This window comes from Pituophis catenifer, unplaced genomic scaffold (assembly GCF_029215685.1).
Source record: "Pituophis catenifer annectens isolate HBS135680 unplaced genomic scaffold, rPitCat1.0.hap2 SCAF_3, whole genome shotgun sequence".
Taxonomy (NCBI): domain Eukaryota; kingdom Metazoa; phylum Chordata; class Lepidosauria; order Squamata; family Colubridae; genus Pituophis; species Pituophis catenifer.
Window position 1 is genome coordinate 53,195,701 of NW_027256883.1, and position 18,474 is coordinate 53,214,174.

At 42.0% G+C, this 18,474-nt stretch overlaps 1 protein-coding gene across 2 annotated transcripts in view; it reads left to right on the plus strand.

The window, feature by feature from the left end:
- The window catches only part of NDUFV2 (NADH:ubiquinone oxidoreductase core subunit V2), a 28,333-nt gene extending 13,286 nt beyond the window's left edge, over positions 1-15,047 (plus strand). For both annotated transcript variants that reach the window (XM_070940625.1, XM_070940626.1), the window contains 2 exons: positions 11,513-11,589; positions 14,904-15,047. In XM_070940625.1, coding sequence (XP_070796726.1) covers positions 11,513-11,589; positions 14,904-14,997 — 171 coding nt within the window. In that variant the 3' untranslated portion in view covers positions 14,998-15,047. The remainder of the gene's footprint in view (positions 1-11,512; positions 11,590-14,903) is intronic.
- Positions 15,048-18,474: the final 3,427 nt, after the last annotated feature.

An 18,474-nucleotide genomic window follows, 5' to 3' on the forward strand; every position in this document is an offset into this window, starting at 1 on the left:
GGGAGCCAGGTACGTGATCAGCAAACCCATCTGAACCCCATGACCCCACTTCACAAGGAGGGTCTCACAACCGGCCGTCTGAGGAACAGTGGCCTCCCTCGGCCTAAAACCTTCTCTAATAATAACCGCTACTCCCCCGCCCCTCCCCTTATACACCGAAAAATACGGTATGTCCTTGTTCGTTGCTATTTGAGGCTACCAATGAGTTTGAGTCTACTTGTCTGACCACTCACTTGTGTTCTTGCAATCTGGTTAGCTTCCTCCATGTCCATCCTACATAAGTCATGGGGCAATCCATGCAGGGAATCCAGTAAATTACATTAGAAGTATCTCCCACCTCTGGGTAGTATGCAATGCCCACTTGCAGATATCAGAAGCTGCATTCTACTGCTTCTGAAATGTTTTTGATGTGCCATATATTGATCTTATACCTTCTTTCACTTCATGTGTTACGCAGATATCTTGTAATAAATGCTTATGGGTACCCATTCTGCCTGAATTCTTCACATAGGTACCTTCTCTCCAGTTATTTAGCTTGCTTTGTACTACAGTGAGTCTCACCCTGCCATTTGGTGTTCTGAGGCAACTCTTTTTGTATGACAGTGGATGGTTACTGTTGAAATAAAGAATATGTGGAGCGTTGGTAGCCTTGTGATAAACCATGGTTTCTAGGCTTCTATCTTTCTGCCTATTGACAAGCACATCTAAAAATGTTAATTGTCTAGCTGTTTCTTCCTCCATGGTAAATTGTATGTCTAGAAAGATGGAGTTCAGTAGAGTATGAAAGTCTTTCAGTGCATTTCTTTTGTGGATGACAAACATGTTGCCCATGTAGCGGCACCAAAATTTAGATGGGTAGTTTAGAAATGCACGATGTTCTAGTTCGCATAGGACAGTTTCTGCAATGATTCCTGATACTGGGGTGATCCCATGGGTGTCCCTTCTTTTTGTTGATTCTTCTTCTTGTGTTATATCTGTCATCGGACGTTGGCGATCATGTTGGCAATCCTATTTTTGTCAACAGCCGTATGAAAAAGTGCTGCTGGGTTTTGTCCAAACCAGTCCCTTAGGTTTCGAAGCCATGATGTTGTTCTTCTGTCTGGACCTCGTTTGCCTTCAATCTTTCCCTGGAGGATTAAGTGAAGGATGCCGTATTTTTCCAGAGCGCTGCGTCTACACTCCATAGCTGGATTATTCCTCATGTTCTGACAGCAACTGGGTGAATTATTCAAATTTGTTTTCTCTCCATCTCTGGTCATGCCCACTTGTCCCATGATTCCCCAGTCTTTCACTCAGTTGCTGACAGACTGAGGTGTCATTTTGTTCTCTCTCTGGAAATTCCACCCCCCTTTTGGTAGTGCGACTAGGCATTTAATTTATTTTTGAATTTCTTTCTTGATCTCGGTTGAGAGCTGCATTTCGCTTGATTTTTTCTGCTGGGAGGCTCGGTGACACGTCTGGAGATCCAGGCCATCCCTTGCCTTAGTGCTTCGAGCGCTTGACAGCCACCAGATTCCGACCCCTGGGGCGGATCCGGCTTGGATTGCGGCCACCACACATCCATTGCCTCAGCGTTTCGAGCGCTTGACAGCAGCCAGATTCTGACCCCTCGGGGCAGATCCGGCTTGGATTGCAGCCACCAGGCATCCATTGCCGCAGCGCTTAGGGCGCTTGACAGCGACCAGATTCCGGCCCTTCGGGGCGGATCTGGCTTGACTCTTGGCTGCTGGTGGGTGCCTTTGGCGGGCAGCTCGCCGTCGTCGGCCCCACCACCACCTCCTTGTGGCGCTCCTTGGTTAAGGAGGCTCCGGAGCGTTCGCACGAGCTTCATGCACGCTCTGAGGACATCTTTGGCGCAATACGATCGGAGGAGCGGCTGGCGGTAGGTGAAACTGTTGGGGTGGCCTTTCCACGCTCGGATCCTAGCTCCGGACCGAGTGCTTCAGATCGAGCTGCCGTTTTGGGTTTCGGCAGTTGCGCCTGCCATTTTGGACAAGAAACGGGACAGCGCCCGCCATTTTGTGTCCACAATTGTGCCGCGCTTTGGCGCCAGACCCTGAGAAATCCTCTACTTTGTCTGGTGGCCAACGCTTGCAGTCTGGCGCCCTTTTGACCTCCCTGCCTTTGCCCAGTGCCAGGGATCGGTAGTCAGGTGGACGCATCTGGGCCCTGCGGGTTTCCGACGCCTTTCAACCCTACAGCCTGCGCTTTCTACCTTCTCACCTGGGTCTCAGTGTGTCCTGGCCCATTCTGCGCACCAGGGAAGCGGCTGGGGGTTGTCAGTCCCACACCTCCCTTCTCACCCCAGCAATACCTGGCTGCTACCAGGGGGTCTCTCCCAATGGCGGATTCTTCACTATCGTCCGATTTGGAACAGGAGGCCAGTCCTCCCAGTCATTCTGCGTCACGAAAAAAAGTGGCAGAGAAGCGGTCTGTTTCATCCAGCCGCAAGTCCCAGAAGTCCAAGATGGCCTCCGGCTGCGACAAGGATGCCTTGTGGCGGCACAAGGCCTTTAAGAAACAGTACAATAGGGCCAGGCAGGCGACCTCGGTCGCGCTCGGTCTGGTCCCACAGCCCTTACAGTGTTGTCCTCCAACACAAATCAAGCCTACTTCCTCTATTCTCCCTCCAGACACATCACCAGGTGGCCCGTCCTCAGAGGTCATGGCTCATCCGACTCAGTCGCTGTCTGCCTCAAAAGGGGTCTCAAGTTCCATGCCAGATGTTTTGAAGGTTGGCTTGGATCCATTTCGGGCTCCTCGTCCAGTTGTTCCTGAAGCCACTTTCACACTGACTGCAGCAGGGCTCCGAGCAGCGGAAACGTCATCAGCGAGCTTTCAACTCAATTTCCAGTCCATATTATCTACGGCCTTGTCCACGATCTTTGCTGCGGGTCTACAACAAGCATCCCTCCCCCCGGCTCCGTTACCTGGGCAAGTGGTGGCTCCCAGTCAGGCCGCTCGCAGCTCTCGCTCACCACAGCGAGGGGACTCTGACTCTTCCACTGATTCTGACCAGGCTGATGCTGACCCAGAGGACCTCAAGTTCTCAGAGGACGAGGGTTTGGCTCCTGATGTTCCGGCCTTTATGGATCTGTTCAGGCCTGCCCTCTTTAAATCCCTCCTGCACAAGGCACGCTTGACCACTAACTTTGGGGCGGTCAGTGAACAGGCTTCTTCTAAAGCTGAGGCTGGGCCCCATGATGCCTTATTTAAAGTGGCTAAACAGAAGGATTTTATCCCGTGCCCACAACTGTGGATGTACTCCAAACACCGTGGGGTCAGCCCGGGTCCTTCACAACGTCCAGCAATCTGGATAAGAAGCTGTACTGTCCGGCTCTGGAACTGGAAGCACTCTTAGAGTTCCCGACTGTTGATGCCCCACTGGCAAGCCTCGCTTCACCATCGGCCGTCTCGTCGGACCCATTGGATGGCCTAAACTCCGAGGACAGACAGGCGGAGCTCGCCTTCCATAAGTCCCATCAGGCGTAGCCTGGGCAATCAAAATGGCGTCAGCCACCTCGGTTTTCAATCAGGCGTCGCTCATTTGGCTGCAACAATTGCAAAAATGGCTTCCCCCTGAGGAAACCAGATTACATCAGGACATCAACAAGATAGTCGCAGCCACTGAATACTCCGCTGATACTTCTCTTAACTCGGTGAAATTCGCCTCTCGGGCCCTCGCCTCGGCAGTCACCTCCCGGAGGCTCTTTTGGCTTCGTCATTGGAAGATGGATGCCAAAACCAAGTGGAAGCTCTCAGCGTCTCCGTACAAAGCCCCCAACCTGTTTGGGGCTGCGCTAGACCCAGTCCTCGTTGAGGACAAAGATAAGCGCAAAGTGCTGCCATCTTCTTACCGCAAAAAGGACCAGCGCTACACGCCTTACACTCAACGGCAGCCCTTTCAGACTTTCTCTGGCCCCGGGGGGTGATTGTCTTAACGTCCATCTTTCCAAGGGGCTGACCACTTTACGGGCAGACAATTCCACGACCGAGGCAGACCACAGCAAGCCTCCAAACGCCCGTTTCGTGGCGCCGCTTCCAAGTCATTCCGATGGGGCAAATGATTCCGGGCCGCCGCATCCCATCGGCAGACGATTGCAAAACTTTTAGCATCAGTGGAACTTGCCGATGTCCGATGTGTGGGTCCGTTGGACCATCTCTCAAGGCCTATCCATAGAATTCATCGGTTGCCCCCCGTCTTGTTTCCTCAGATGCCCGGTTCCTGGCTCGCTGGACCAGCGCCGACTCCTGTCAGCAGAGATTGCGCACCTTCTGGACATCAACACAATAGAGTGGGTACCCAAGGACCAACATGGGACAGGTTTCTACTCGGTGTTCTTTCTCGTGCCCAAGAGCTTGGGCGGCTGCAGAGGGATCCTGAATTTGAAACAACTGAACCTTGCGGTCCGCTACCGCAGATTCAAAATGCACTCCCTCTGTTCCATCCTGTCGTCCGTGCGGCAAGGGCACCTCCTGCAGTCAGTGGATCTGTGCGAAGTGTACCTGCATGTACCGGTTCACCCCTCTCACAGGCAGTACGTGCGGTTCGAGTATGCAGGCATTACCAATATTGTGCCGTGCCATTTGGGCTTTCTTCGGCGCCCAGGATTTTCACCAAACTAGTGGCTGTGGTGGCAGCCACCCTTTGGTCAGTTCCGGTGAGAGTCTTGTGTTACCTGGAAGACATTCTGGTCCTGTCATCGTCCCAGGTCCAGGCAACCCGGGACATGGAGCTGGTGATCTCAGCCTTTCGGCAGCACGGTTTCTTGATAAACATGGACAAAAGTCAATTTATCCCCTCCATCCACATCTTGCACCTTGGGGCAGTGATCGACTCCTCCTGGGGGCAGATGTTCCTGTCTCAGGACAGGTCCTGAGCATCAAAGACTTGATCACCCAGGTCTGGGCTCGCAGATCTATTCCTCTACTGACCCTATCTCAACTACTGGGGAAAATGGTGTCTTGCTTCAACATCGGCCCTTGGGCATGCCGACACTCCCGCCCGTTACAGTGGCTTCTCCTCCCCTATCAGCGGAGGGGTTGTTGCAACACGACAAACAAGTCGTACTTACTTCCACAAGTTTGGCTGTCGCTTTACTGGTGGCAGTCTTCGGCCATTCTGCAGGGCTGTTCCTTTCTGGAGCAGGACCGGATCGTGCTAACCACAGATGCCAGTCTCCAGGTCTGGGGTGCCCACATTGCCAACCAGGTGGCACAGGGACAATGGTCGTCATCGGAGAGACTCCACAGCATCAACCTTTTAGAACTTCGGGCGATTTGCCTGGCTCTCCGGCACTTTTGTCACGCTTTGGAGGGCTGTCATGTCCTGGTCCTCACGGACAACATGTCGGCCAAAGTGCATGTGAATCGGGAAGGGGGCACGAGGTCCCACTCCTTGATGCTCGAATTGGCGAGACTCTTCAGCTGGGTGGAATGCTACCTACTTTCGATCCGGCCGGACCACATCTCCAGGGTAGCTAATGTTCGGGCGGATTGGCTCAGCAGGGAACAGATCGACCCAGCGGAATGGCAACTGCATCCCCAGTTGTTTCGAGAACTATCTACCCGCTTCGGGACGCTGGTCATCGACCTGTTCGCCAGTCCGTCCAACGCTCAGCTCCCTCGGTTTATAACCCGAGTCCACTGGCAGAAGACCATGATGCTCTATGATGTCATTGGCCTTCTGGCCTCCTCTACGCGTCCCCACCAATTCCACTCATTCAACAGGTGGTTCGGAAGATGATCATTGCCAAGGCCGATCTCCTGTTGGTGGCTCCCAATTGGCCACGCTGCCCATGGTTCGCTGACCTCGTAGAGTTTTCAGTCAGAGGTCCGTGGGTAATCCCTCCCCATCGGATCGCCCTGTGCCAGGGGGCTATCTGCCATCCAGAGCCTCAGTGGCTCTAGTTGGCCATCTGGCATTTGAGCGGGTCATCCTGAAGAAGGACCACCTGTCGGACAAAGTAATCGGCACCATCTAGGCTTCTAGACGGCCGTCCACATCTCGAATCTCGAGGCGTCTTGGAGGGCGTTTTGCACCTGGTGTTCCGGACACCATGTGGACCCGACTTCGGCAGCTATCCAGGACATTTTGGAGTTCCTTCAATCAAGTTTGGATAAAGACTTGGCCCCAGCCACGTTTTTATTTTATTTTATTTATTTTATTTTGAATTTATATACCGCACCTTCTCTCGAGGGACTCAGGGCGGTGTATAGCCAGATAAAAACATACAATACAAACATTAAAAAACAATTAAAAGGATATATATTAATTTGGCCCCAATTTAAGATAACAAACCAATTAAAAAATTAAAAATATGTTAAAAAATATATTAAGCCAGCCCGGCTTGCTGAAAAAAGAAAGTTTTAAGGGCACGGCGGAAGGCACCGAGGTCTTGGATTCTCCTTATCTCTGGGGGCAGCTGATTCCAGAGGGTAGGTGCCCCCACAGAGAAGGCCCTCCCGCTGGGGGTCACCAGCCTACATTGTTTGGCTGATGGCACCCCGAGGAGGCCCTCTCTGTGGGAGCGCACAGGTCGGTGGGAGGTCATCGGTAGCAGCAGGCGGTCTCAAAGATAACTAGGTCCTATGCCATGGAGCGCTTTAAAGGTGGTAACCAACGTTACGGTGTCAGGCAGCGGCTCTGTCTACGGTGATTTCGTGCCTGCCCTATCAGTCCTTATCCCATCATCGTTAGGTGCGGGGATTTCTACATGGTGCCACCAATTTAAGTCCTCCCACTGTACGTAGATATCCCTCCTGGGATCTTCCACTCGTCCTACAAACGCTCACCTCCCCACCATTTGAACCTCTGGGTTCCATTTCGCTCAAATTCCTTTCATTGAAGGTGGCTTTCCTCCTGGCTATTACCTTGGCCAGGAGAATCTCAGAACTTTCCGCTTTATCCATCAAGAAAGATCTCTGCATTTTTCACGGTAACATGGTGGTGCTTCGTTTGGACCCATCTTTCACTCCTAAAGTAAACTCGTGGTTTCACTGGGCCCAGGAGACCATTCTGCCGGACTTTTGTCCGTCTCCAAAACACCACCGGGAGGTACTCTGGCACACACTCGATGTTCGACGTGCTCTTTGTCGTTATATCCATAGGACGGCTTCCTTTCAAAAGACAGAGGCTCTCATGGTCTCTTTTCATCCGGCCTCTATGGGCCAAAAGATTTCTTCATCCATGGTGGGCAGCTGGATTAAAGCCTGCATCTTGTCGGCCTACGACCTCAAGCACAGCCCATTCCGGGCAGGATCCTGCCACACTCCACCCACAGTGCGGCAACTTCGGCGGCATGGGCGACTCAGGCATTCGTGTCAGACATCTGTCGGGCGGCCACATGGACTTCTTTGTCACCCTTCATCCGCCACTATAAGATTGATACTTACGCCTTGGCTGAGGCATCGTTTGGGCGGAGGGTCCTGCAAAGCGTCCTCTTGGACTGAGCCTCAGGGAGCAGTCAGCCTCCTACGCCTGGGTTATGAGCTTGGGTATGTCCGAGCTATGGAGTGTAGACGCAGTGCTCTGGAAAATGGATGTTGTCTTACCTGAACGTCCATTTTCGGGGTGCTGCGGATACACTCCATTCCCTCCCTTCCTTGTTTGGGGCTTCCTACTTTGTTCCTGTTGTTTGCAGGCTTGGCCGTTTCTGATTCCTGTCTCCGGGCGGTTCCTTTGCTGTGCTGCGCCTTTGTTCAAGACTGGGGAATCATGGGACAAGTGGGTTTGGCCAGAGATGGAGAGAGCAAAAAAATTTATATAATTCACCCAGTTGCTGTCAGAACATGAGGAATAACCCAGCTATGGAGTGTAGCTGCAGCGCCCCGAAAATGGACGTTCAGGTAAGGCAACGTCCGTTTTCTGGGTGTTGCATCACATATCCAAAATATTCTAACTTTTGCTTTTTAATGGCTTTGATTATTTCCCTTTGCTTTCCCAGGAGGCTTATCACCTCCTCATTTGTGATTTTATTAATCCAGTTTATACATAACAGTCATTTGTAAATCCACATTTCAAATGCTTCTAGTTTCTTCAAGGGGTTTTCTGTCAGAGATCAATTCTCAACTCCGTAGAGCAGGACAGAAAAGGTGTAACATCTGGCAAGCCTGATTTTCAATCTTAGGCTTATGTCGTGACTGCAGAAGACCTTTTTCATTTTGAAGAATGCTGTTCAAGCTTTCTCTATCCTTGTCTTTACTTCACTGATCATGTCCCAGCTTTCATGTAAATTAAAACCAAGGTATGTGATCCTTTCAACTTTTTCTAATAGTATTCCTTCTGAATTTATCAGTGATAAATTAATGGGTTGTTTGCTGACCATGATCTTGGTTTTTGAGATGTTAAGCTTCAAGCCATATTTTTCAGATATTTCTGAGACTCTGTTGATGGGGAGCTGAAGGTCTTCATGCTTACTGGCAAGCAGAACTGTATCATTAGCATATCTTAAATTGTTGATCTGAACACCATTTACTTTGAGGCCAGCATCAATGTTTTCCAGTGCTTCGTTGAAAATTGACTCAGAGTAGATATTAAATAACAGTGGAGACAGAATACAGCCCTGCCTAACCCCTCTTCATATTTCTGCATCATCTGAGTATTTTTGGCCTAGTCTCACATTTGCTAGTCTCAAAATTGCTCTTTTCGCTGATACATTTCACTTTTGAATATGAAAAGGGTATGCTGGTGGTACTGGAGTAACTTCATGATTTGCGTCCTGGTTAGGTTGTTCTGATCTGTGTTGTACTCTTCTGATTTTTTAAAATCTACTATATTATATGTGAGGAGGGGTGGACATTGTGTCGGAGGAGACCATGATCTCATCAAGAGTCACAAGAGCCTTGTAGTTTTGGCAGCACAAGGAAACAACAGCCAATTGCCAGCCATCAATATGCCAATCGACCAATAGGAAGGCACCACATAAATACACACATAATAGCCCAAGGACAGTTCTGTTGAGCGAGAAGTTTCCTGAGAATTGGCTCCAGCACAAGTCCAAAAGCTCAGAAGATCCTCTGGTCCCGGTGACTGATCCAGATTGGATCTTGCAACATTATCCTGGGACATGTATACTTCATTTGTAATATATTTTCTGCCATTTAACCTAACTTCCATTCTGTCTCTGAAGCCCTGAAGTAGATGCAGCAACTTTTCCCATGCATAATCAAAAGTTATAATCTCATGCAGATATCCCAGGTAAATTTGGATGTGCTAAGCAACCACAATTATTTTTTAAAGCTTTGACTGATTTAAAAAATTAATTGCCTCAAAAATTAATTTTGCTTTTCCATCATTATACGGGCCTGGTGGCTCAGCAGACTGATAGCATTGTGATTAACACCAGCTGTCTGCAATTACTGTAAATTCGAATCTCACCAGGCTCAAGGTTGACAGCCTTCCATCCTTTCTAAGGTAGGTAAATTGAGGACCCAGTTTGTGGGGGCAATAAGCTGACTTTGTATAAATATACAAAAGTATGAAGGCTATTGCTTAACGCATTGTAAGCCACCCTGAGTCTCTGGAGAAGGGCGGCATATAAATCAAATTAAAATAAATAAAAAATAAAAAATAAATTATAAACAATCACTTTTATTTATTTGTGGCAAAAACATAAATATTAGAATTATAAGAAACACATATAATGCACTCAAGTGAAATAAATCAATCCCTCAAATTGTATCAAAACTAAAATAAAGTTAGAAGTAAATGATATCACAGTAAAAAAGATATTCAAGAAACAGAACAAGCAAAAACAGAACTTGCAATTCTGTCCAGTTGTCTATTATAGCTAATTCCCTATTCCTTTTTACTGACTGGCTATGCCTAAGTATAGACCTATCTAGAAGAGAGAAGGTAAGACAAAATAACACAGCTTGGATTCTTATTAACTAGTCTTCAAGAACATTCATAAGCAGAAGGACCACTAGAGGAAGCTTAGAAGTCTTGACCCAACAAATTTCATTGTCTAATAATAGCAAAATTGCCTCCATGAGGAGCAAAAGTATACTTAACAGTCTGGTTAAGGTACTCTCAAAAGTAGGTACAGATAGTCCTCAATCTATCACCACAATTGAGCCCAACATTTCTATTTTCAGCTAAACAAAGTTAAAAGAGAGTTTTGTTCCATTTTACGACTTTCTTGCCACAATGTTAAGTGAATCACTGCAGTTTTCAAGTTAGTAACACTGTTGTAAAGTGAGGGTGGCTTCCCCATTGACTTTGCTTCTCAGACGATTGCAAAAGGTGATCACATGACTCCAGGACACTGCACAGTTGTCAGGCGTCCAAATTTTGATCACATGCATGGGGATGCAATGGTTCCAAGTGTGAAAAACTATCTTAAATCACCTTTTTGTGTTGTAGTAACTTTGAATGGTCACTAAACAAAAGGTTAGTCGAGGACTACCTGTATAACATAATTCACACCTAAACTCTTGGCACTCAGTGCAAATTGATCATTGGTGCCATTGGCTTTCTGACTGGGCAGGAAGTATTGCCTGTACTGATTGAAAACACAATGGGAAGGAAATATGAATGTGGCTCCTGCAGGAGAGCATATTCATCTCTTGTCAGTGATAACCATAATTTTTTCTTGTCAAGAGGTTATGCCCATTATGAAACCATTATCTTTTTAATTGAATTGTTTCTAATTGGCATGTTTGTCCTTATGCATATTTATCTGAATAAATTAATTACAAGATGATGCATTATAAAGGCTTTTATCCTGGCAACTTGAAATGTGATTCCTTCATACCAGTGTAAAACTCTTACTCCTCATTCAGTTGGCAAGTTTGCTTGTGTACCACCTACATTGCTTTTGTGCAGTAAATCAGGTTTTTCAAATTGTACCCTTGTTCTCACTAGGGTTTCATGAGAACTTGATGTGGTTCCTTGAGAGATTAAAGGGGGTGGGGAAGTTCAGACATAGTCAATGTTCTCTTACTACAGTGTTACCTATTGTTGGGAGTGGCAGAATTTGTTAAAAAAATATAAATTGTTTCCATAACTTGAAAAAGCTTGAAAATCCCTGTGCTAAATCACATGTAGTGTTCAATGAGAGCATGATGCTTTTTACTATGTGAGGAATTCAACTCAATTGACATAAAGATATAGACAGATTTTAGTATTTTCCTTTTCCTTTTTTGACTTTAGTTGAAAAATTAAGAAATCTATCATCCTCAGGTATCTAATTTTGTCAATATTCTATGGCTAATATAATAACTCAACATTAACTATGCATTTGATACAGATACAGTAAAATACAATATGCATATATATTTAATCTTAATATATAGGTTTTTTATTATGTCCAGAATATCACAGAAAGTCACAATTGAAAGATAGGCAGCCATATAAATAAATATAAGATAGTCTGTTAACTTCTGAAATACAATTATTGTAGTCTTCTGTATCAAAAGAAAGAGTTCTATAACATTAAATACAATAAACATACTCATAAAGAAAATGTCATATTTAATTTGTGGAATATTGTTTTCATTAATTTTACAGGAAGATCTGACAACAAAAGACATTGAAAACATAATTGATGAACTGAAAGCTGGAAATATTCCAAAACCTGGACCAAGGTATATTATTTGCATAATAAAATACCATGAGAAAGCAAGAAAAAAAATCTACTAAAACAATCCTGTAGAACAGTGGCCCCCTACCTTTTGGGCACTGGGGACTGGTTCCATGGAGAGGGGTTTTTACGCTGACTGGAGGGGCTGTGGTGTCATATGCTGCCTGCATCCTATGGACTGGCATGTTTCTGGCATGCCAGTCCACAGCCCGGGTGTTGGGGATCCCTAGAAAGTTCTTAGGATATATATTTCAGTGTAAGATTAAATATAAAATCTTATTACCAGGACATCTTGCTTTTTATGTTCCATGCTATGGTGGTCTACAAGAAGCTGCTTCTTAATTTTTTTTATTTTAAAATAAAAATTTTTTAGAGTATAAATATTAAAAAAAACATAACATGACATACACACAACAAACATTTATACAACATATAAACCAGTGGTTCTCAACCTGTGGGTTGGGACCCCTTTGGGGGTCGAACGACCCTTTCACAGGGGTCGCCTAAGACCATTGGAAAACACATATTTTCAATGGTTTTAGGAATAATTTTATGGTTGGGGGTCACCACAACATGAGGAACTGTATTAAAGGGTCACGGCATTAGGAAGGTTGAGAACCACTGATATAAACAAAAAGAAATTATGTTTCCTTCTTAAGCATTGTTTCAAAGTGACATTCTGCTTGTTATATATTTCTTCACCTCTCCTTAGTGTAATGACATTTTTTATACCGGCAACATTTCCCCTCTAGGTTTTTTGTTTATTTCTAATTTTTAACCAATTATACCATTTATTCCATATTTTATAGTAATCTGATTCTTCTCTTTCTTTTATTTCTTTGGTTGACCTATCCATTTCAGTGCATTCTAGAATTTTTTCTATTAAATCTGTTTCGTTTGGCGTTTTTTTCTTGCTTCCAATTTTTTGCATATATTATTCTTGCAGCTGTTAGTATGTGGATTGTGAGATATTTAATATCTTTAGGGTATGGTTTATTAAAAATTCCTAGTAAAAACGTTTGGTTCTTTATCTGTCTGTGTTTCTGTTATTTGTTCCAGCCATTTTTTGATGTTAGACCAAAATTTCTTTGCTGCCAGGCATGTCCACTATAAATGATAGAAGGTTCCTTGTGTCTTCTTACACTTCCAGCAAATCGAACTATTTTTAGGGTGTATTTTTGCTAGTCTGGTTGGAGACATGTGCCACCTATAAAATATTTTCAGTTGGTTTTCCTTGTACACCACTGCTCTTGTTAGTTTTATATTTACTTGCCAAAACTTTTCCCATTTTTCCAAATTTATTGTATGTTTGATATTTTGAGCCCACTTAATCGTTTCCTTGACTGTCTCTTCTTCCATTTTATAGCGTAAAAGAAATTTGTAAATTCTGCTAATTAGTTTGTTTTCTGAATCTAATATAATTTTGTCTATTTCTTGTTTTTGTTTATGAATTTCATATATTTTTATGTGTTCTCTATATTTAGATTGTATTTGGGTATAAGTCCACCAATCTATTTCCCTATCTAAGTCTGTCAACAATTGTTGTTTTGTCTTCAATTTACCTTGATAGTCAATTAAATCTTTATTATCTTATTATTTTTGTCTTATCTGTTAGATTTGGGTGTCTAATTGATTCTACCAGTGATAACCAACTTGGTATTTTCATATAGTGCTGTTTTTTAATTTTAAGCCAAATTTGTAGTAATGAGTTTCTTATTGTGTCTTTTGAAGTATGAATGTGTTTCGTATCTTTCATCCCACATAAAGGAATGCCAGCCAATTTGAAGTTCGTGTCCCTCAATTGTTAAAATTCTAGGATTTTTTAATTCTATCCAGTCTTTGACCCAAGACAATACTGCTGCTTGATAATGTCTCCCAATCTGGCAGTGCAACTCCTCCTCTATCTTTTGTGTCCTGAAGCAGCTTAAATTTTATTCGTGGCCTTTTCCCTTGCCATATGAATTTAGATGTCATTTTATTCAAAGTTTCAAACAACCATTTATCTATTTTTATTGGAGTAACCTGAAACAGGTATAAGAATTTAGGCTGCTTCTTAATTTTTAAGCAGTAGAGAAAGATGCTTGTAGGCATTTTTGAGAAGTAATATCAAGTATTTGCCATATTTTATTGGAGATAGATTGCTTTTCTTATATATGAAATATTTTTCTCATTTCTAAATATGGTAACATTCTGTCAAGAGTTTAATTTGGTAGCCCTATATCCCCAAACTTATTTCAGATGCCTAAACTTTTTAGGCAAAGTTTCAGCCAACTATTATCAATGTATTTTGATGTTGTATAGCAGGGCTGACAAACTTGCGGCCCGTGGGCCAGATGTGTCACACGCTGGCCACATCCTGTTTAGCGAAGGGGGGGCAGTCCCGATACGTGACGCTGCTGTGATGACACGAGTCTGACACCCCTGTTGTATAGGATAAAGTTAATTAAATGTATTTGGTAGTTATATTGCACTGTGCATCATTGATTTGTGATGATCATTTGGTTTATTTTCATCAGAATCTGCTTTTTGAAATTTCAGGGTTTCTTAGTTGTTGAGAAACCAGTTCCTTTTGTTACTTAATGTTCCTTTTAAGAACAAAGATATGTCTATAGGAAATGTAAAGAAAAGAAAATAATATTCATACTAGGTAGTCATAGATTCTAATCTTGTTCAGAGTTACTCTTAAGTAAACCTTACTGATTTCAGTGGGATTACACTCAAGCAGACATATACTTCAGTGTGCAGGTAGCCCTCAATTTATGACAAATTGCTTAGCAATCATTCAGTTACGAAGGACCTCGTCAATGATACTTATGAGGTTCACATGGCCACATTTTGGGCAGTCAGCAACTGGCCCACATTTGCAGCTTCTTGCAGTCACATTTGCTGGCATTTACAACTGACATTTATTTCTGGTTTTCAGTAAAATTGGTCCGTTGTCAACAGTTAGTTCACTGAATGACTGTGGTGGTTGCTTAACAATCGCTCCAAAAAAGTTATAAAATTAGGTTGGTCATGTGGTGACTCACTTTACAACTGTCATGACTTGCAGCCATAATGGGCAGGCTTCATTACAGTCATTAAGTTGAGCATTATCTGTAATCAGAAATAATGTGTACATTTGGCAACTAAAACCCTCCCACCCACGCATTTCTATTTCTTTCATTCACATTTTATCTTGTATTGAACTAAAAGATGCTTAAAACAAATCATTGAAAGTTGAAACAAATTTTTGTGGATGTTTCAGAATGACTGAAAATATATTGAACAATATATTCAATATAAATTCTAATATTTAATTTCTATTTTTTTTTCCAGAAGTGGACGTTTCTCTTGTGAACCATCTGGTGGTCTGACTTCTCTGACACAACCACCCAAGGGACCTGGTTTTGGAGTTCGGTCAGATCTTTAAAACTATTGTTCTAAGTGTAAAAATATTGGAAAAATAAATTCTAAAATATACGATGGAAATGCAAATTTATATTATTATTTTAAACAGGCTAAACGTGTATTTTATTTATTAGAAACAAGAAATGGAAGAAATCCAAATTATTTATTTATTTAGTGTATGGCTGGTCACACACAATATTAAAACACTTCATTTTTACAGGTTAAAACATTTAAAACAATTAAAACAAGAACAGTAAGAAAACCTAAGAGGAAAACAGAAATAACATTTCAGAGTTTAATGTCGAGTTTGGAGATCCAGTCAGTAGCTGTCGTTGTTACGCAAAATCCAAAAATTCCAGTTAATCAGAAACAGTGTAGATCAACTATATTTATAATTATTAACAGTTATATCGACGTTTCACTCCCAATATTATATGTGACATATCAGTGATGCATAAAATAAATGTAATGGAAATGATAGCATATTGCTCACTAATCACAAGATTTTACTAACAGAAATGAAGTTTTGGCATCCCACAATACAGGGTTAATTGGTACACTGATGAAGTAGCCAGAATGCTATAAATATTCTTTGGAGATAATGGCACAAAGAGAATTTTTAAAAAGTGATTCTTACAAAAATACTTGTCTACTGTTAAATGAGAACTGAAGGAAAAGCTAGACTAACTTTAGTCTTTAAAAAAAGCCTTGCACTTATTTCCTATTACTTCTGAGAGAATTGCCTTTCCACAAGCTAAAAATTGAGTTGGTCTGGAATCTTAGAAAAGAACTGACATCATAGTGACTATTGTGTCAGTCTGTGCTTTGTTTTTATTATTCATTTATCATGGGTGTTTTATTTAATTTCTAATTATGTATATGAAGCGTTGTCCTCTTGTGGCAGCATACAAATCAAGTAGGCAAATAATTATATTAAAATGGCATATCTATTAATGCCAACTATAGCTATAACTATATCCAGCCAAGCTGACTACCAAAAATTTTAAAATGTAGACAATCTTGCTTCATAATATGTATTTTATGTGTATTATAAGTATAAAATTTAAATTGTGTACATCACCTAGACACATACATAAAATGGATAGATTATAAATTTAGTAAATAAATAAATGGAAAAAATGTTTTTTTTAAATTTCTGATTGACAGGAAAATGAATTAATCATCAATTTGTCAATAATGTCAGTCTGAAAAAAACCAAACTCCATATCAGATGGTGACATACAATGAAAGAACTAAGCAATATGTTTTATTGCATACTCCTCCCAATAAGATAGTTTGTAACTGCTTACTGGTATAGTTTGGTCAGAATCTAAATTCTTCTGTGCTTGCCATACTTCTGGAGATATCCATAAATTCTTGTAGCTTTCTGTTGGGGTAATGATTGCAATGTGATCTACATTTATTTTCTATTAGTTTCTGATAAATTTTGTTGTTAGTTGCAAAGTTGTGTCTGACCCATCGCGACCCTATGGACAACGTTCCTCTATGCCTTCCTGTCCTCTACCATCCCACGGAGACCATTTAAGCTCACGCAGACTGCTTCAGTGACTCTATCCAGCCACCTCATTCTCTGCCATCCCTTCTTCTTTTGCCCTCAATTGTTCCCAGCATTAGGCTCTTCTCCAGTGAGTCCTTCTTTCTCATTAAGTGGCCAAAGTATTTCATTCTTATAAATAGAAAAAATCTAAAGTATTTTGACTGCTAATATACCTATTGTATAGAATTTCAGTATAGTCTTTGCATCTTGCTGATCTTTGAACTAGTTATCTGTCAAGTGGGATCTTTTAGTATACTACATTCTTCTATGTTCAGAAATCTTTTGGAAGACTTTCCCTTTTTTTTTATAATCTGTTTCTATTCTCAGTATTTTTACAGATATCATAATTCTGCTTGTAAGTTTCTTTCCATGATCTCAGATTTTCTTAGTTTTGGCTTCTCTTCTTGACAATTTTCCATCATCTGTTCTGACATGCATTATTGTTTCATCTGCTGCGTGATCCTTTACAATCTCTTTTCATATTGACCCTTAACAATTTACTTGATTTCATTCTACAGTTCCTCTAGTTCCTTATAAATGATGTTCAGGACTTGAAAGCAATACTTGATGTTATCCTTGAAAATGGTGGTGCGTTCATGCTTAAGATCATATTGTAGAAACTCCTTGGCTTTCTTTCATTTTAGCTTGACTTGGAACTTGTACATGAGCAGTTGATCTGCTTCACAATCAACCCCGGCCACATTTTTTTTCCTATTATAATAACTTTTCCAATTATTGCCAATAATGTAGTGTTTAATTTTTGTGTGCTGTGTCTGGAGATTCCATATATGTAACAGTTGTTTTGGTTGTTTGAAGAATGTGTTAATAAAGAAATTATTGGATCGTCAAAAACTAAATTGTTCTGCTTCATTTTCGTTTCCTAGGCTGTATAGTCTAACATTGTTTTCCTCCTTTTCCAACTATAACATTCCATTCTCCAACCACAAGCAGCATATTTTATTTCCACATTCTGTTCATTTCAGATTGAACTTGATCAAAAAATTCATTAACCTCTATACTGCATCAATTATTGAAGCAAGGCTGTCCCTGAAGTGTAAGACATATTTTGTCACTGACGAGACTCTACCCCAGTACTGTCTTTGCTATAATCCTATGAAAGAAATGCCATTTTTTCTTATTTCCTTAATAAAAACAAACACAAAACTACTCGATTCATTATTTCAATTCATTAATACCTGAGATGTCACTGTGTAGTTGATTCATTATATGATTTCACTGTGTTGAGATTTTTCATATCCATGTTTATCTTCTATGTTCCCACTGTAATTCTGTTTTCAGTTTCCGATTTTATTTTCCTACATTGCAACTTTCCCGCAACTAGATTGGCTTCAATCTAGACTTCATAAAACCATTAGTAGTACTCAAAAAGCTCAACTGTTCTCAATATCATATTTGCTGTCATTTAGTTAAGTGCCACTTGGTCCATGGAGCCCATCGTCTGGCATTATATCATCAATCACTTTATTCTGTCTATCCAGGTAGTTTTCATGGTTAAATACAGGAATGACCTTACCATTGCATTTTCCCATGCAGTATGAAATATTTGCAGTTGTTGCTAAAGCAATCATCCATTTCTTCTTTTTCCTATGTGTCTGCTTCCGTATATAAATCCCTGTCAGCTTTAAAAGGGCACCTAGGATGACCTTCACATCCCGGATGATGTAACTATATTGTATTGTTGTAAACTCCTGGCGTTCATAGCCCATTCTCCCAGGAACAACTACACACTCACCAAGATGAGGCAGCATAGCTTGACTTGAAGGACATACACATAAATTATCTTAACACAATATTTATTTGCCTTATTTCAAATGAATTTATAGTTTGGTATGAATAGCTAGATTCTCAAACTAAATCCATTCATCAATTACCCTAAAATGTTACTGCAAATCTGTTTTTAAGGTCACCAATTTATGGTAT